Consider the following 19,904-nt stretch of genomic DNA (forward strand, 5'->3'; position numbering starts at 1 on the left):
ATTCCTTTTCTGAAAAAAAAAAAAAAAGCTCTCTAAGCGTCAGTGTTTGCCTTTGGGGAGAAACTCCTTCAAGCATGTGTGACCTAGACCCTTGTTTTTCGGAGCAGCTGCCTTGGCTGAGCCCCTGCCATGCAGCTGGGAGCCGGGGAGCTGGGGCACGGGGCGATGGGGGGGACCCCAGTTCCTGCACCCCGTTGCAACCTACCGGGGTGCGCAGCCGCAGCTCTGCAGAGCAACGCTGACCGCTGCTCCGTGCTTCTGGTTTTAAGGCAGAGTCATGTTCAGGATTGCTAATCCTTCCTGCAAGACACTTTGCAGACGCTGGCCCCAGAAGGCTTGGAGAGACAAGCATTTTGCATGTTGTAACAAAAGGAGCTCAGAAACTTTGCCTGATCCCATTGAGAGGCATGAAATTGCCTGATCACAGCCCGAGACTTTTATGAAATAACCGTGCGGTGAGCTGCGGGGCGGCGGTAACCACTCTCCCCCTTCGCACCGTGAGCTAATCCCACCGGAGCTGTTGGTGCTGCAGGTGCGAGTGCCGGCCATGGCAATTCCCATTTGCAATCCCTTCTCCTGGTGCCATTGTGAAATCCGTGTTTTAATCTTGCTACTGTTGTTGCTTTCTTCTTTCTTGAAAAGAAAACCCCAAAGAACGTTAAACTGTGTCTGTGTCTTGGCAACTCGAATACATGAACAGATTGTGCTTCAAAAAAATGGCAAAGTTTCAAAATATTGTATTCTGTGAAGAAGAGACAAGGAAAATAAACTCCCCAAAGTGCAGATTTTATTTCACCAGAAGGCGGAAGGCCTTTAATACTTATTTGGGTTTGGCATTTTTCTACCTAGTTCTTCTGCTGACACCACTTGTGAACCATGATAAGATTAAATGCTGTACAACCTGTTCTGGGTCAAATTAGGTTAATATCCAGTAGGTTTGTTTTCACCCTCCCAGAGCAGGTTTCTGAGGCTAAGGTACAGCACATGGGATCGTGCAAGCAAATCAACAAAAGAAAAAAAGAAAAAATGGAAAGAACAGAGCAAATTTGTGCTTGTTTCTCTTTTGATTTTGGTTGTTGTGTGAATGCCATTGCAGCAGTGTGGATGGATGGTCGATATGTCAAAGTATGCCAAGAGATGGCTGGTGAGTGTTAATGGGAAAGAGTTCAGCTCTAGAGCTAAAGAGGCAGTTCCTGCCTTTGTGGGCAAGCCGGCGAATTTCTGTGTCTTGATTCCCACGTGCAAAATAAGGATGAAGGTACTGCTTTACTTGTGCCCATGGTTGTCTTGTTTGCTTGAACTGCAAGAGAATGCAGGCAGGTTTTTGGAGGCAGAGAGGTCACTGGGATGGCAGACTTGGAAATTGCCAGAGAAACAGGGTTTTTGTTTGCCTGCACTGCAAGACTGCAGTGATTTTGAGATTCCTTTTTTAGCTAAAACATGACAACATCAAGAACACCGTTACCCATTTAGCATCCTGTTGGATCCGATGTGCACTTGGCGCAGTTTGGGCAAGAAATGCTATCTAGAGCATGTCGCACAGCAGGGCTTGCTTCTCAGTTGTGCCTTCTAGAGACCTTTGTAGTACAACTAAGAAAACTAGAAGGAAAAAGGTCAAAGAACAGCTAACTGTAGGAGTTCCTCCACTTGTTTTTACAATGATTTTTACTTCCTAACGCACCAGCTTTCACCCTTTGGGAAAACTGAGAGCTATTCTTCATGCTTCTGAGTGACCCTGCTTCTTTTATTTTGCCTTTTCTGTGCTAGACTGGAAGATCCTTGGAGCAGAGAATTGGCTTTTTTTTTTTTCCTTTTGTAAATTTGCAGCTCTGTAGATTTCTAATAACAATAGCGAGTATGCACAGTGGTTTCCAATAAATGCTTTTCCCACGAGGCGTCAGCTGGGTTGTCGCAGCCTGTCCCATCCTGGAATGACTCTGCCAAAAGGAGCGAGAGCAGTCCTGTCTTTTGGAGAAGACAAGGAAAAAAAAAAAAAAAAGATTAAGAAAAGATTGGCAATCTGAATTGACTAATCGCTTCAAAAAGGTCATTTTCAGTTCTGGGTGCCTGCACTTTGATCTAGCACTCCTCTGGCACTGGAATGCACAGACATCTACTGACATGAGTTTGTGTCAAGAGGAAAACCAAACTCAAACATACATAGGTAAAGTTTGAAAGAAAGTGTTGGGAATAGAGAGTGAAACTCATGCTTAAAAGAAAGAAAGTAATTGATATAAATTGTTAGGTTGAAAATGTTTAACGCCTAAATTAGATGCTTGTGCCTTTTTGGGGGACCAGGGATTTTATTACACAGCCAAACAGCCAGCTGTTTACCTTGGGGTTTTGGTGACATGACTTATGTTTTCAGGTTATTCTATCCATGAATTCAAAACCCCGTGCTGAAATGTGGCTGTATATGTTTAGTCATAAAAAGGTTCTTGTATTTCTCTAGTCTGCCTGGCTCTTGTGTCTGCCGGCTTGGACCCCCTTTACAGGAGAGCCTGCATTTGAACTACTTCAGAGCTTGAGCTTCATCCAGCTCAGAAAAGCTTGGCTGGTCAGTGTGAACAGAAACAAATGACTTTGAAGCCTGCAAACTTAATTCTGCTTTATTTTTGCTGGGTTTGCACAACTTTAATGACCAAGAGGTGAAACATCCATTTAAACAGAATCAGAATCTGGTTCTGGACTTTCAGATTCAATTTTAAAAAGATTTTTAATCCTGCCAGCGTTCACAGTTATGTATCTGGAATAGTTTAAAATTTAAGAAACATTTTAAGGGATCCTATGTGGGTAGGGCTGACGAAGGAGAAATACCTTTGCATTTTCACATGGCCTGCCTTTGCCAGAACTCTTGCCTGTTTTCTGTACCAAGTTGGCAGCCAGACCTTGCAGGTCTAAATGAAGCGTTACTGAACAAAGGCACTTTATGTTTTGAACTCTGTGCCCTGAGTCTACACCACCAGCCTGGCCAGGCATTTATGTTAAATAAGGTCAACAAATATAGACAAGCTGTGTTTTGCAAATTAAAACAAAACAAAACAAAACAAAAAAGCGCCTTTCTTTAATTCTGCCTCTTTCTTGTTTCACAGGCAAGAAGAGAAACCCTGGGCTGAAAATTCCTAAAGAAGCATTTGAGCAACCACAGACAAGCTCCACGTAAGTCTGCAAACACTAAGGCAGAATAAAAAGAAAACCACGAACTCCAGCTGCCTTCCAGCCTTTGCTAGCGCCTGCGCTACCACGGCCAAGGGCCAGCGGCCGGTCACGGCCAGCACCTGGGGCTCGTGCTTGCAGGTCTGGGGTAACTGGGACCCTTCATGAGGAACAGGGGCAAAATGCCTAGGTTAATTTGGGGACCATTAGGGAGGATAATAACAGCCCTTGTATTTCTCTCGTAGCCCCGGGTACAACCAGGGAGTCTCAGCCCATCACCCTTTACCCATCACTACACGTGGTACATGGCTCATGTGCTGCTTAATGATGTGCCCAGGAAAAGGAAAAAAGAGAATGGGCACCCAATTTTAATTGATGTGACCCTTCTGCCACCCAGTTTGAGTAACTAATGCATTTGGTCAAGGCATAAAAATGCACACCCTTCCCTACATAGTCAGCCTTGCAAAAGAAAACCCTGTGTTTTTAAGTTGCAACTCCAGCCCGCCTGACTTTCTTTGCTTCCTTGAGGATTGATTTTTATTAGCCTGTTAACCCATGCTGTATGACTTAAGCAATCATTTACAGTGGTTTTAGACCTTTATGCCCATTTAATCCATTTTTCATACAGGCTGGCAGAGATTTGGTGCTTGCCACCTGGCTCGCCTTTCGCAGTGAATCTCTCTGGGTTCCTGCACAGGGAGGTTGGATGTGAGAAATGCCAATTGCAGCAGTTTCCTTCCTGTTCTCTTTTTGGGGTGACTTTGTGGATCTTGGCTGTATCTATTGCTCCTGCAAAGCAAGGAGACTGGTTAGGCTGCTCAGGGCTGCAAGGGCTTCTGTCCTGCTGGTGTGAGGGGATAGCCTAGGGGACCGTGTGGGTTGTATTTATTCATTGAGGGAAAAATGATCTTTATAAGGAACATTTCACATCTTTACCCTTTTCTCTCCTGCAGGCCACCCAGAGATCTAGACTCCAAAGCCTGTATCTCTATTGGTGAGGAGGTAAGACTAGGAGTTATGGTGAGGAGAAGACCTCTGGGGACGGGTGACCATCCTGGGCTGGCTGCTGTGGTGCTGACTGCTTGTCCAGGCAGGCTGCTCGTGGGATTGCTTAACTTCACCCCCCCCAAAAAGGGCAGATTAATAAACAGCAGCTATTAAAAAAAAATGTAGCCCATTTTGCTTGAAATGGAAGGCAGTTGCTGGATGAATAAAAGCTAAGCAGAGCCAGCCTGGGAGCTTGTGTGAGCCCTGACAGCCACCTCCAGCCACAGAGAACTGACTAGTGTCTGGTGTTTGTGCTTCTCCGACAAGGGCTGTCTGCGTGGGACCCACGGCCCCATGGCCAGCTGCAGTGTGACCTACTGGTTGTCACCGCTTTGATGAACATGCCTCCAAATGCTCACCCTTTGCATCCCATTGCACCTGGGTCCCCTTCATGTTTTCCACATTAGAAATTCCTTCCTTGCTTCAATAAGGTGCACCTAGTCCCCTGGAAATAACAATTATAAAGCAAGCGGATTGCTGACAGCAGATTTTACTCTCCTTTGCAGTTCCTTTGCTGATTTAAAGCCTTCATCCAAAGTATTTCCTTTCACTAATATAGAAGGTCTTCTCATCAGGAGTCTAACTCAAGGCAGATCTTCCTGTCCTGGAAGCAAATCCTTCTGACAGCATGGAAACCAGTCCACCTGATGTTATAAAAAAATAGCAGGGAAAAAACAAAACTGAGGACAGCTATTTTGATAGGAGAAAATGGCACAGCAGCATTCATACAAGCAATTTAAAGCTGGGCAATAAATTTATTAGGTGCAAAAGATAGGCCTCGGTGTCGGCAAGTTAATTTATGAAGTGAAATGCTAATCCAATAGTGTTTTATAATGTCTATCTTTGGATGCTTTTTTTTTTTTTTTCATTTTGGATTTTGTATTTTCCCTGGCATGGAGCAGGGGCTGGAAGGTGGAAAGAGTGTGAGATGCCTCTGGAGCAAAATGGTGCAGCACTGAGGCATAGAAAATGCCTGCTGCTAGAGCAAGCGCCCGCTCCAAGAAAATCATTTCTCCCCTGCAGTCCCAGGGACGAGGAAAAGCTCAAGCACTCCAAAAAGGCTCCATGCACAGAGGCAGAGAGCCCACGTTGGACAGTGCAAAGAGAAACGCACTTGTAAAACCCGGAGCTCAGTCTGTTTTATGGGTGCAGATATGTGGCTATCTCAGAGGGACCAACATGCCATGGCTTGCATTTCCCATAGATCTGTTACCTATTTGTCCAGCCAAGTTCCTTTAGGATGTGCTCCCTTTTCCACCAGCCTTTCTACACTCACCCCTGATCCCTAGAGAAAGCCACTTTCCCTCTCCTCCCTTTAAACTTGGCTGCTAAATTTAAGAGTGGCCTTGAGAGAGTCAAAGTCCTTTCTTGGAGAGGGTCCCGTTGAACAGTAGGAGCAGTGTCAGGCAGTCAGGGATGCTTAAATCTCTGCCGTAACACAAAAATGTTAGTCAGGGCTCCTTTTGCATGCGACGGAGCTGCGAGTGAATGACCGGGAGCCCGAGCGCACAGTAACGCAGTGTATGGGCCCTGCACGCTGTGGCATCCCCAGCCAGCACATTTCAGGCTGCAGGTTTTTTTTTGCTGCGCCGGCAAAAAGCGGTGTGGGATTATGCACTGTGAATCAGTTCATTATAACCGCTTCTTTCTGTAGGATGATTGACTGATGTGGTTGTGCGTTCAGCAAACAGAATGGCTGGTTTTAGTAGCAAAAGCATATTTTAAACATCCAAAAATAATAATAAGCAAAAAATAGAGCTGCTGCACAATATCGCGGCAGAAAGGAGAAGGGCAGGTTAGAATGCAGGGCTCCAAACAAAGTCATCCTTTGTGTAAGGCCAGGAGAAAGAGATCTCGAATGCTAGACAAAATAAATCCTCTGTGGTTTAAAAATGGGGCACACTCAGCTGGTATTTGGCCCATCTACAGGTCTGGAGAAATAAGCTTTTACAGGCCTTAAAAAAATGTGGAGATATTTCCATAATTGTTTGTGGGAGGAGGATGGAAGGGGGAAAAAAAAAAAAAAAGCCTGAAGGTGATTCCTAGGGGAGAAGCTGCCGTGATGTTTTTCATCCCAGCCCTTAAATGATGGAGAAGCTGAAAGTGCTGGCAGCTGAAGGTGGTGGGGAGGGACACTCGGGTGCGGGTGGCTGGGGGGAGAGCATCCCACCGAAAGAACGGTCCTTCCTGCGCCCGCCCTGCTCAGGATGCTCATTGACACAGGCTTCCTGCTGATGCCGTTAGGAGGCACATCCTCTTCAGAACTCTGCTAATTACTGCACGGTAGTTAAGCCTCCTGGCAGCCCCTGAGGACCATGATTTTGTTTCTAGCCTCATGAACACAGGTAGGGAGGGGGATGCACAGAGGTGAATTTATGTGCCAAGCAGGGCTGGATTTTAGGGGTGTTTCACTCCTTGCATAGCACATGATGACCTTAGCACTGGTGCTTTTTTCCCCTGCAGAACTTTGAGGTGAAAGCCGATGACCTGGAGCCCATCTCCGAGCTGGGACGAGGTGCGTACGGGGTGGTGGAGAAGATGCGGCACATGCCTAGCGGGCAGATCATGGCAGTGAAGGTAGAGTGAGCCTCCCGAGGTGCTTTCTGTCTGTATCGTTGTGTGTGGACACCCTCTGTGCACATTTCTAATCTCACTTGTTCTCACGCATGCCTTTACTGGGATCGACTTCTTTCTGTACGGAATCCTCTTTCTACACAGGCGCAAAGAGTGCCGAGGTAGATTTGGGCCATTTAACCAAGAGAAGGGATGTGTTTTAAAAATATGATGCTCAATGTGTTTCCAGCATTGTAGTGCCTACGAACATATTGTTCACCTTTGTCTACAATATTCCTGTTTTCACTAGGATTTTACAAGCTATTTGCCATCATTTTTTAAATATGCGTATTTTTTCCTAATGTAGATATACCCTCCAATTCAGGGCTCTGCACACTAATTGTAATTGTAACGAAGAGTGTACTGTAAATTTAATTGCATAAGATAATTTTCTTCAGCTGGGACTTTTTTAGCCTCTTTGGAACAGGAAATTTTTGGTGGAATTTTCACATTTTGTCTGCTACAGTGGCATCTTGATTCATGACAGGCTTGTAGATACTATTATGAAATTTTTCATAATAACAGTTTAGACTCATAAGCTTGCAGCTTAGGGAAATAGTCATGGGAAAATTTGTAATTTGGGAAGGACCAATTTTTGCTTGGCTGAATTTTAGCTCAAGTTTCCTTTCAGAATAAGAAAAAAGAGAAAAAAAGATGTAGAGCTGGAAGCTATGAGCAAACTGAAGGAAAATTCTTAGCTCCTCAGTTGTGGATAGACTTTGCTGTGGATGCTGGGATGTGTCTCAGGGCCTCTGTGCTCTGTATTTGGTCTTTGTGTTTGCTTTGGTGTTCACCAAAAAGCAAAAGACCTCTCTGAGTATGATGGAAGGCCTGAAGAGGGTATGGCAGGAACATTCAGGCTATTACTTGCATCTCTGATGCTGAACAGTTTAATTCTATCACATTACTGACCTCAGTTGGACTGTGTCATGCCCCTTTGTGGTGCTTCCCAGCTGAGGGTCTCCAGGTGTTTCATGTAAATGACATCTCTTCCCTGGGAGACTGGGAAATGTCCATTTTCCAAAGCCATGGGGAGGAGTTGGGCTCTGGCTGCAGGGCTGGAGCCCTCTCTTGTGACCAAAGTCTGCTGTTGTAAATAAATGTCCACCGCAGCTCCAAAAGTCATGGGTTTTCACCAGCCTAGAAGTTGATTTCCTGCTCCGTTCTCGTCTCCCAAGCCCCAGTGACTTTTGGCTGTTGCAAAAAGAGTGGCGTTTGCAGGGAAGAGCAAAATCACCTGCCCTTTGGGCTGAGGTGAGAAGACCCCTTCAGCCACCATTGCGCTGTTGCACCAGGGTGCTCCTACTGCGGGTGCTGTGCTTCTGATGTGCCTATGACAAATAGGTATGATAAAACAGTAATGCAAAGAGGTGTGATAAAAGGGTAAAGGTGTGATGTCAAGGCACCGAGGCCAGCACGGGTATGGCTGTGGTATGGAGGTGCTGACAGCCAACGCTAAAATGCTTTGTCTTCCAGCGGATCCGAGCCACCGTGAACAGCCAGGAGCAGAAGAGGTTATTAATGGATCTGGATATCTCCATGAGGACGGTTGATTGCCCCTTCACTGTCACCTTTTACGGGGCACTTTTCCGAGAGGTATGGCATCCTGGAGATCCGCCGTGCTTCCCCTGGGAGACTGGATCCTGTCCCAGGCTCTGAATTCCCATGCCTAGACTCCCTCCAAGTGCCAGGGCTTTAATCTCCATCTAGACATGGAGACTTGGTACAATATGGATTTGCTCAGTCCTGGCCTAAGGATCTGTCACGTACAGTTACTTCTTGGCGAGCGAGGAGAGATGCGGTCCCACGTGAGGAGGAGCCAAGGGCAGGCAAGCCCCAGTGCCAGGAATGTGCGAGGCCCTTGCGCTGAGACGTTGGGGCTTGGTAGTGAGTTTGAGTGATGGGGACACCAACTCACAGCCCGGTCCGTTAGTGTTAATATTGTCCTGACTTGCAATGAGAAAGCCACATGGAGGAAAAATGTGGAAAGCTCTGCAAAGCAAGATTTATTGAAGAGTTTTAAGCATAGCTCTGCAGAACTGAACTTTTCCTGGCTGAGCATTTGCAGTGACCTGAACGTGTAGGAGCCTCAGTCCCGATAACTTTCTGGGCTCCTAAATCAGCGGGACTCTGCTTTGGGAAAAGACAGCAGAAAATACATCCTAAATGGTAGTGAAGGTGGACAGCACTTAATTCCAGCTGGAGAGGAGGGAAAAAGAAAGCCCAGTACAGTTTTGTTGAATGAGTTTTAAAAGACAGGGAAGAGGCAAACAGGCCAGCAAAGGGCAAGTGCCAAAGAAGACCTTTGCATGTGAAAGGAAAGGAATGGATGCTTCATTCCAGTAGGCAGATATTTGCTTTCTTTATCCTCCAGGGAGACGTGTGGATTTGCATGGAGCTGATGGATACCTCACTGGACAAATTCTACAAACACGTCATTGACAAAGGCCTGACGATTCCTGAGGACATCTTAGGGAAAATAGCCGTCTCTGTGAGTATTAGCAGGGCAAGGAGGGAAGGGAAAGGGCATTTCTCTTCTAAGCCAAGTCCTACATGACCCAAGCTCCCTGCTGTATTTGTACCAGGAAGAGCATGGTCCATGGGCCAGCCCACGTGGACATTCCTAAGCTGGCTTCCAGTATCTGGTCTGAGGTGATGTTATTTATAAGCCATAAGCAACCCAAAATGTGCCTATACATGTAATTGAGAGATGGCACAGTGTTAGATGTGGGGAGGGCCCTGCAGCGACTTTGCCTTCTCATTAGGGTCCTGGAGCTCCTGGGAGATCCCTGGGTACCCACTGTCACGTTGGGTTGCAGTGAGGGTGCAGGACTTGTGGGAAATGTAGTTCCTTCCCTGCAAGTAGGTCCAGTGAGGATGGGGTGGTTGAAGCCAGATAGAATTTCCTCCTCACCATGGTGCTGCCAGCTGTGATTCACTCTGGATTTGTTGTTTCAGATTGTAAAAGCACTAGAACATCTACACAGTAAGCTCTCCGTGATCCACAGAGGTAAGTGCCAGGCGCACAGCCATGACCATGCTGGTATCTGTCTGCCCTGTGCCGCGTGCTCTCAGCTTTGCAAGGGCTGGCCTTGCGGCCAGGCACAGGGCTCTCAAAATATCCGAGATAAAATGGGCCTTTGACAGCAAAAATATGCCCCAGCATCTCATGACTAGCACAATGTAGTCAGAGGAAATGTCTGCTGGTTTGCTCTTTAAAAACTGCATGCTGGTCCCAGCGTTGCCCCGAGGTGGAGAAGTGAACTCCAGCCTTATTGTGCTGGCAGAAAAAGGGCTGTTTCCCCCTGGGTTGCGTTTCCCTAATGCACAGTCTACATCCATGGTCTGCTTCAACACCTCTGCAAAATTAAAACAGACTTTTGCTTCTGACCTTGGTGGGCTTTGGATCAGGCTTTGCAAAGGCTTCTCCCCTGGCTCGACGGCTCCATGTTGACGTGCAGTGAGAGGCGTCTCCATGCCAGTGTGATGCCTCATGCAGTGATCTAACCATCCTCATCCCCTTCTGTGTGCTTCCCTGAGCACTGGTGGGGCAGAACAGTTTGATATCTAAAATAGCCTCAAGTGAAGTCATAAATACCCTCCTTAAACTCTTCTGACATTTTCCCCTCTAGAGCATCTCAAAGATGCCATGAACACACTTAGAAAGAAACAAATTTGCAGTGTTGCTGCTTGACACCTTTATTTTTAAAAGGTCATTTTCAATTTGTCATGAGGAGGAAAAAGCCCTCTCTGGAGTGTGTGACTGCCGGGGAAAGGAGCATCTCAAGCGAACAAAGTTCAGCTCTAGCAGTCATATTTTGTACACTCTGCATGTGGCTGGGGGTTGAGTTTCTGCCTTCTGTATCATTTACAGTAGGTGGAAAATGCTGCTCGGCTTCTGGATTTCTGTTTACTTGTTTGATTTCCACTGAAAATTGTCTTATTTCAGCATAGTAACAGATGGGTGAGGATCTCAGCTACCTGAAGCTTTTGATTGCAAAATGCTGATTAGAGAGCAGATGTTAACGAACTGTAAACCACCCAATTCTAATAAGCAGGATTCAAAAGCAGCTTCTGGCCTCCTTCGGATGGTGTTTCAGTTCTTCTATTTAATAGTTTATCACATGTAGACAGGGGACCTTCTTGCAGAAGAGACCTCTTATTTCTGGGTGGCAGCAGGGAAAGGATTGCTCCCTTTCTGAGGATCAGTGCTGGGACGAGAAAGCAGGGTGGCCTGCGCTACCTGCGCTGTGTTGAGATTTCATCTGGGGTTAGCCTCACAGGGAGCAATTGCCTGCTGTGCAGGAAAGCACCTCCATGCTCTCCTGGATATCACTTATTCTTTCTATGCCTTAATTTCTCTTTCTGATGGTGATTGTAACTGCCTTCATGGGCATGATGCAAGTGTGAATGCACCAAGGATTATAAGGCCGTGATGGGAAGCAGATAAATCTGGCAGTAATAAATAGATGAGACACTGGCCTGATTTCCATAAGGTGTGGAGCACCCACACGCCTGCTGCTGTTCACATTGCCTTCAAGCTTGGTATCCTTAAAATTAGAGGCCATTTCTGAAATCTTGGTCCTTGCCTTAGTTTACTGCTCCCTCCTTCTGCAACCCCTGCTCCTCTTCACCCTTTCCTGCCCACCCCTCATCCTTTCCCCATGGGTTTTTCCTTTTGCTGGCATGAGACCAGATCCAGCTGGGGACTTGCCAGCGGTCCAGCCGTTTGCAGACACCCTCTGGAGATGCCCCCAGCCCCGCTCGGCTGTTCCCCTGTGAGCGCTCTGATGTCCGTGGCCACCCCTGCGCAGCGGGATCCGATGGTTACGTGCAGGGTTACCTCCTACTCCCCCAAATCAGAGAGAGGAGTCTGGCAGCGAAGGGACACTTGCAGGACATATGACAGGCCCATGAGGCAGTCACCTGAACTTGCAATACCCGCGGCCAGCCGGGTTTCTGGCATGCACAAAGCACAGGGGTTTGCACGGGCACCGTTGGTGCCCTCTGCTGATAGGAAGCTCTTTGGCTTTTTTTTTGGCTTGGCACAGCCACCCATGCATGACAGTGACTGTGGTATGTGTTCCTTCTTGCAGATGTAAAGCCCTCTAACGTGTTGATCAATACGCAGGGGCAGGTGAAAATGTGCGATTTTGGAATTAGCGGTTACCTCGTTGACTCGGTTGCTAAAACTATGGATGCAGGATGCAAACCCTACATGGCTGTAAGTTGAGCCACGGAGAAGCTGCGTGTGAAAGCTGCTGTGGGACAGCCAGAGGAACATGAGCCTGGGCATCGGGTCATCCTAAAGGGGGAAGGATCAGCCTCCGGCATGTGTCCTGGGGACTCGTTTTGGAAGACGTATCCCTGAAGTTACTCGTAAAGGGGCAGAGAGGGGAGACGGATCTCAGGGGTCAGATCAGATCTCCTAGGCACAGCTTCTTGCTGCCTTATCACCTCCCTGTGACCTTGGGGAAGGCTCTGTAATTACTCCGTGTTGCATTTTTTGCCATTTGCCCTGTGGGGACAATAGTACTTTCCATCTGGGAGGAAAAACAGTCCCCAGACTCCTCCGGGGAGCTGCTGTTTGTGATTTGCTCTGTGTGGAGCACTTGCACAGGGTGAAAATGGTCCCGGAGAATTGAAACGTGTCACCCCTACGTGCAGATGTGCTGGGTCAGCTCCACCAGCCCAGTCCCTGGTGCAGGTACCATCTGCTTCTGGTGACCCATTTCATTGCCTGCCCTTACCGGCAAGGATCTAGGACCAGATCTGGCCCCTTGACAACCCAGGGAGCAAGCTGTTGGCATGGACTAAGTGGCCCTGGGCTGTCACCATGAAAGGCCCCTCTTAGGTCGGCGTGGGCATCGTGTTGGGGCCATCCCTGTCCCTCAACTGCCTTTGTCTCTGTTCACAGCCTGAAAGAATTAACCCGGAGCTGAACCAGAAGGGATACAGCGTCAAATCCGATATCTGGAGCCTGGGGATCACAATGGTAGGGAGTCCTCGGGGCTCGCAGTGATGCCAGGAGGGTTGAGCGTTGCTCATGCAGTCATTTTCCCCCCCCGACACTGGTGGCACTGGTTCCCTGGGAAGGTGGCGGGGGTGGAAATGGGAATACACCTCTGGGGATACCAGGGAGCACGCCGCAGGGTTGAGGGGAAGGAGGATGGAGGTGCTTTGACAACTCCTCGCTGTCTTTGTATGTGTCCGTGGGTTGCCACCCTGGTGGGGACGACCCCGCTGCCGTGGCCGTGGGCTGCCGGGAGATGGCAGCATGGGCTAAGGCGAAAAAGAGTCCGGCACTGCACATCTGTCGCCTTGGAGCAGGTTGGATTTCAATACCAAAAAAATACTCCCCAGCACTTAGAAATTAAGCAAAGTCCCCCTCAGAAGAAGAGGGATGGGTGGCATCTCCCACACAGCATTTAGGGGGAATCCGTCTGCTTGCAGAGTCGTTTTATAGCGCAATTACCCTTTGCAATGTTGTTTGTTTTGGTTTTGTTTTTTTTTAACCTCTAAACTTTCCCAAGCGACGTCTAACACGAGGGTAACGGAGGATTGAATATGGAGACTGCTGGGTCTCCTCAGGCCTTTCCCTTCTGCCGGGGGAGGTTAAGCAAGACGTTGTGGCCAGCTGGGGTGAGGAAATGCCACGTATTTCTGCGGCGCCTAAAAAAAACCCCACAGTCCTGGGTGGGCACACAGGAATCTGGAATCCGTGGGGCGTCCTCCCCCTGATGCCTGAGGCTTGGGCTCTGTCTCCCCAGATCGAGCTGGCCATCCTGCGCTTTCCCTACGATTCCTGGGGGACGCCCTTCCAGCAGCTCAAGCAGGTGGTGGAGGAACCGTCGCCGCAGCTCCCGGCAGAGAAGTTCTCGGCGGAGTTTGTCGATTTTACCTCGCAATGGTAAAATACCCCCTCGGCCCCGCTTGCCCCGGCCCTGCTCACCCCGGCCCTGCTCGCCTCCGCCATGCTGAGGAGGGCGGGTGCCGGCAGCCTCCTCCATCCCCGTCCCCACAGGCGTCTCTCTGGGGTACACCCCAAATTTTTGAACAAAATATCCCCCCTCCCCGGGAAAGGGACGAGCCTTCATGCCCTCACTGAGCTCTGAGGGCTGGGCTGAGGCCTGGTGCCGCGCAGGCAACACGCGCCCTTTGCCAGAGCACTGGTGATGGCGGTTGTGGGGGTCTTCTTCCCCACCTGAGGTGGTTAGGAACAGGCTTGGTCGCCTTGGGGGGACAACGCAAGAGGAAGGGATTTAGGAGATTTTCTCATCCAGTCATCCCATATCAACAACACAGGGTGTCTGTGGCCGGGCCGGCAGCACAGGCAGGTGCAGGCAGGCAGGTCTGTGGAGTCCCTCATGTCTCCGGGGCTGATGTGGGGTGAGGAAGGGGAGCAGGGCACAAAATGGCTGCCTCCTCCTGCCTCCCACTCCGGGGACACACACACACACAGCTCTGAGGGCAGGGACGGTGCGGATTTTGCCCCGTGGTGGCCCCCGTCGGCAGTTGTCCCGCTACCGGGGCCCTCCGGCTGCTGTGCTGCTTTCCGTGGGACTCGGAGCTGGAAGCAGCGGGAGAGTTTGGCTGCGGTGTAGGAAAAGGGTTGGAGCAGATGTGCGCTGTCTGGAGGTTGCGAGAGCTGCATAAAAGCACAGGCTCTCCCAGCACCCGAGGAGACTCACAGCTGCCCTCATCGTATGGTTCAAAGAGAGCTGGCGGCAGCCCCGCGGCTCCTGACTGCTTCTCCCTCCAGCTTCCCTGGAAACCGCCTGGGAGGCGTTTTTATTTTCCAGGCGCTGCAGTGCCATCCACGTCTTGCCAAGTTGGCAGGTGGATGGTGGGTTTGCGTGGTAGCCAAGAAAGGACGGCAGATCGACAAATACAGAAATGTGAGACTGTTCCCGAGCTGCCAGCGTCAGGGCCTGGAGCCCGGCCGGCTCTGCTGTGACCCAGGAAGGGGATTATCAGCCACTCCTGCCCAGGGACTTTAAGTACCGACACTCAGATTCTTCGGAGTCTTGTTCAAACATGTTTTCGAGGTGCCTGTGATTCAGCTGCACGCCTCTACCGACCCACGCTGGGGAATACCTGCCCGTGCCCACACTGCTCTGTGTCTATCAGAGGTGGGAGCTGGCTTGGAAAAACCCTCTCACAAAATGCCCACCGTTTTTGCAAGGCCCACACTGAGATTTTGGACCAGCTGCCTTTCTCCCGTGCTGCTGGCTCGCTACTTGTTATTGCAAAGTTGCCTGTTTGTGCCAGGCAGGCTGTTGTTCCCCACTGAATATTTTGCTTTTGCAAGCACGGTGTCTTGCAGCTATAGCTGTGGGCTGATTTAGGAGTAAGATAGCCGCAGCCATTCATGATGGTTGCAGCGAGAAGAATAACCCTGTTGAGGTGCACTCATGACTTGAAAGCTCATCCTTTGGGGAGCACGTGGCGGTTGCTCTCTTTGCAAATCCTGTCCTCCAGGATCACTGAAGATCCCTCAGCGCCAGTGGAGTGGCGTGGACTCAGAAAAGTGCGCTTTGGCTCCAGATTGCGCTAGTTTTGTGTTGTTGGAGCCTGAGAATTTTTTCTGACCCGGAACCAGGTTACATCAACTCAGTGTATCGAGATTGGCCTGGCTCGGGCCTATCTCAAATTCAAGAGGTCGCAGAGTGAATCGCACCGTCTGGTGCCTGGGGCAGTGAAAGTCTGATTACCTGTAGCCACTGCAGGGAAGTTCCTGGGATGTCTGAGTCAGGATCAGATCCAAATACGGCTCTTCATTCCTGAAGATTAACATTGATTTCAGTAACTTGTCACCAGATTTCCTGGTATTAGTAACCCGGGAACAAGGTTTTTGTTTGTAGAGGGTCTAAATTAAGAGGATTGTACCCAAATCCTGCTTCTAGACACACCTAACCTTCAAATTCACCTTAGCATCTCGGCTTGGGCTGCTTTTGAGCTCAGAGGATGTGACACATCCCGTACCTTCAGTTCGGCAATATTGGCACGTATCGTTACTAGGTTCCTCTGTTCATTCACAACATGACACTAAACATGAGCCTGCTACACACAGCAAGCAGGAAATATCTATTCAGTGTGTGTACTCCGCTTCCTCTGGGCTCCGGCAAATCCCAGCAGAGGAGCGACTTATCATCGCCGAGGTTCTCACTTTTGTTTTGCTCAGTGTGACACCTTTTCCCCGCCACCGACGTGTACGTGTGTGAAGATCTTTTCAAGTTGCTCCAAGTGTCTTTCCCCTAAATACACTGTCAGGAAGTGAGTAGAGATTACGTCCTGTCTTTTAAAAGCTATTTTCTGCTGGAGGGAAACCAAAATAACTTCCAGCTACAACCCTCCAGAGCCATCTGTTGTAGGAGAGGAGAAAAAAAGGATGTCCCATGTAACCGTCCCTGCTGATAACAGCGTGGTGATAAACAAATAGTTGTACACGTGCTTCGGAGCCACTCGGTCGCTGCTCCCAATCAGAGGTTGGAGGCTGTATCCATGCCCTTAGTCACTGGCCTACTGGATAGTACCCAAAAACCCAATTGTACCTGGCCCCCAAGCAACAGGCAGTGCCTTGACTGGTGTATATGGTGTCTCTGGATCTCTTGTTTGACCTTGAGCTCACTGCACTTGTGTGTACCCAGCACTGTGTGCAGGCTGTGTTGGCTGTAGGTGTCCTCAAGGCCTAAAGCTGTTCGCTTAACATACGGATGAGTAGTTGAACTTAATTCTACAGAGACTTGAAACCTGGCTTTTGTCATGGTATAATTTTATGGCCTTGCTTAAATTGCACACAGAATGTAACTTCTAAATTTTTTCTTCTTTGTTTTTCATTAAAGCTTGAAGAAGAATTCCAAAGAACGGCCAACATACCCAGAGCTTATGGTGAGTGTGCCTGCATTAAGCAGTGTATTGCTTCAGAGCTGAGATGGATTGCAGTGAGATGCTGAAGACAGGGTTTCCAGTAGTGACTGGTGATTTGGGATACTTAGCATCTCTTTTTTCATAACAGATGTGAGAATCATGGCACTTCAGGGTCTCAGGAGGGTGACTGCAAATCAGAGATGCTCTTTGAAATCTCGCTCAGGTGCTATTGCAATCAGATCAAGGGAGAAAAATCTCTTAACAAATTTGCTAAGGGACAAGAATGAGGCTGTGAAGAATCAGTTAGCAAGGATAAAATCCTCCTCTTGGGTTTGTGTGATGGCTTCAAACACCTAAGTGAAATGGATGTATCACGGATGCTCCACGTGGGTTGCAGGAGCTGAGTGGCCTGCTAGGCTTTACTGTCAAGGTGCCTTGGAGAGGAGACTTTTTGGACAGAGTAATTCCTGGATGTTAGGGACAGGGACGAGTCTGTGACTAATAATTCCGGTTATTGAATTTCATCTGCTGCTTAGAGACTGTTTGCTGTGAGCACGTCTAGGACAGAGGAATAACTAAGGAAGAAAATGCTGATAAAGGCTTATGACAGGGGAAATGCAAGGCAGTGCAGGGCTTTGAGGTCAGATGCACTTAACTGCTGATGAACTCCCAGTAGTGCAGACACTGGTGTATACTCAGCCAGAGCTCTGGGCTGGAGCTGGCAAGAACAGGGTCTGTGGTGAGATTTTTCTGCTAGGGCTCCACAGCTTCACGGCCTCTCTCTCTCCTGACTTTCTGGTATTGATCCTGGTGCTCCTAATAGCTGGCAAAAAGCAGGAGAGCTTAGGAAGTCAGTGTTTCACTCCCATAAGCATCTAGTCCCTTTTTTACTCTCACCTGATTCACAGCTTCCTAAAGGCAGGAAGGTGCCTAACTTTGTTATTTCTGAAGATCCTGACCCAAATGCTTGCCTGTCCCTACATGCCCACCCCTGTCTGGTGTCAAGATCTGGCAAGATCTTCTGGGTTAAGGGTGGAAACTGCTGCAGAATTTCCTCAGGCATTGGTGTCTCCTACCCCATAACTTGTAGGACATGCGTTATACCATCCAGGGGGTCAGCCTCCCTGCTACCTCACTCTGTCTGCTTGGAGGTGTTGGGACCTCTGTGGTGTGAAGGTACCAGGGTTTAAGGTGCTCTCTAGCTGCAATACATGCTGGAAATCCATGTACCTTTTGAACGTGAGTTGTAAGCAATGAATAATTCCTGTGGCATTTCTTGCTAGGCCCTGTAATGCAATTAGACTATATATAGATCTGATTTACACACAGTTTGCCCAAACACTGGTTTCAAACAAAGGGAGGCCTGAGGTTTAGGGCTTTTTTTTTTCCTTTTTTTTTTTATTATTGAATAAATACATATATATTTTAAGAAAATTTCTGAAGTTTGCCAAATGGCCTTTTATCAAAAAGGTTCACCGGAGCAGCTCCGTCTGTTGCAGCATTAATACGCATTGGCAAGCAAGTGCATTTCTATTGAATTAGGTTCTTGGATCACCTCTCCAGAGTATCTCAATGCTGTGGTATTTTATGGCTGACATGAATGTTGTGAGGTCCTGTGGTTGAGGGTTGCTGTTTTGTTGGTTTTTTTTCTCTCTCCTCTCTCTCTTATGGCATTAAGTTGCGGTACTGGATTGGACTTGTCATTTAGACCAAGACTGCTCCCTTGCTTTCCTGTGGAATTGAGGTTTCTCATGGAAAGTATGACTCTGTGCTATCTTGAGCATCAGGAAAACTGATACGGATGCTTAATTTCATTTGAAAACCCACTTCCCCAGGTGAAGTGGAGCATGAAACTACTGCAGGACTCCTCCCCGGTGGTCTGCACATTGCATGGAGCACATCCCACCTGGCACGGGGTGTTTTGTGCTATAACCAGACTCAGTTGTTGCAAAGGGCTTGGATTCACTGAGAGACAGGGCTGGAGGCCACTACTGCCGCCCATGTCACGCTTGCGGGTTCTTCCAGGCTACAGAAGCTCTGCTTTGGGTGCGACTTAGCTGGGATGTGAAAGCAGTGGCATCACGCTGGGATAATAGCACGGCAGGCCATTTGGGCCATCTCTCTGAGAGCTATTCAGGACACTTCGATTCCCGTGACTGTCTGACCCAGGGAGACCTTGAATTATGTCTGGATCCTTGCCTCAGCCCATTTCAGCTCTGTTTCCCACATAATTGTGCTTCCTCTTCCTTGCTGGTGTGTCTTTGGGTTGCTTCCCAGCTGCTCAGAGCTGCCTCTTTTTGTTCACTGGATAACTTTCCGCTCAAGCCCACCTTGGAAAGTCTCTTTTCTTTGCTCATCTTCTCCCTCCACTCGGCCACTGCCATAAAACAGCCAACGCTCAGGGTCTGAGGTGAGGGGCAGCTTTGAAAAACCCTGGAAACCTCAAGTTGTCTTTAAAAATCTGGCTTGAAATGAGAGGGTCAGGAATCAAACTGAGCACCCCCAGCCTGTGTATAGGAAGCACAACAGCATTTTACACAGACTGGAGGTCACCTGTGAGCCCTGCAGGGCCCCAGCTGCCTTTTGGTTCTTTCTGAGACCCTCCATACAAATAAATCCAATTAACTGCTAGGACAGCGTGTCGAACAGTGTGTGGTGATTTCAGGTGGATGTTGGCTGACTCCCTGGTAGCAAACTGAGTCACTGGTGCTAGCAGAGAGGGGCTTTGCTGTTGCCGTCAGGGGCATTTCGTTGTGTTTTTTTCTCCTTACACATATTTTTCCATTTGTGCTGAAATGTAGGCAAGATTTTCTGGCAGGATGTCTTCCCATGTTGGTCACGATTAAGTAGTTAAACATACAACTGCGGATGGCTTTCCAGCCGGGATGGCTTTCCTCTTTGCGGTGGTTGGGGGTAAAGTAGCCATCTCCTGCTGCGAGTATGAGCAATTGCAGGGAAGAAATGAGACTCAGAAGTCACCGGAGGGTAAATACACAGATAAAGCAGGAAGCTGAGGGAAAACCCACTACAGTCAGCTTTCCTGCAAGGTTTTCCTTGCTCCTGTTGGAGCTGGCGCACGGTGGGGTGGGTAACCACCGTCTCAAGAGGAGCACATCTCCTCCCTGGGCACCGCAGAGCTGTGAGCCAGCGTGTGCCGAAGGGCATGAAGTGCTAGAGATGGAGGCAGTGTTTTTTAATACTTTCCCTCGCTTTGAGAG

At 48.7% G+C, this 19,904-nt stretch overlaps 1 protein-coding gene across 1 annotated transcript in view; it reads left to right on the plus strand.

The window, feature by feature from the left end:
- MAP2K6 (mitogen-activated protein kinase kinase 6) overlaps positions 1 to 19,904 on the plus strand; it is a 53,954-nt gene that overhangs the window by 22,167 nt on the left and 11,883 nt on the right. Inside the window, exons 2-11 of the mRNA XM_069799367.1 lie at positions 3,093 to 3,159; positions 4,110 to 4,158; positions 6,667 to 6,780; positions 8,293 to 8,412; positions 9,191 to 9,307; positions 9,775 to 9,826; positions 11,913 to 12,040; positions 12,734 to 12,811; positions 13,587 to 13,726; positions 16,662 to 16,707. Of these exons, the coding sequence (XP_069655468.1) occupies positions 3,093 to 3,159; positions 4,110 to 4,158; positions 6,667 to 6,780; positions 8,293 to 8,412; positions 9,191 to 9,307; positions 9,775 to 9,826; positions 11,913 to 12,040; positions 12,734 to 12,811; positions 13,587 to 13,726; positions 16,662 to 16,707 (911 nt within the window). The remainder of the gene's footprint in view (positions 1 to 3,092; positions 3,160 to 4,109; positions 4,159 to 6,666; positions 6,781 to 8,292; positions 8,413 to 9,190; positions 9,308 to 9,774; positions 9,827 to 11,912; positions 12,041 to 12,733; positions 12,812 to 13,586; positions 13,727 to 16,661; positions 16,708 to 19,904) is intronic.

This window comes from Haliaeetus albicilla, chromosome 12 (assembly GCF_947461875.1).
Source record: "Haliaeetus albicilla chromosome 12, bHalAlb1.1, whole genome shotgun sequence".
NCBI classification, from domain to species: Eukaryota; Metazoa; Chordata; class Aves; order Accipitriformes; family Accipitridae; genus Haliaeetus; species Haliaeetus albicilla.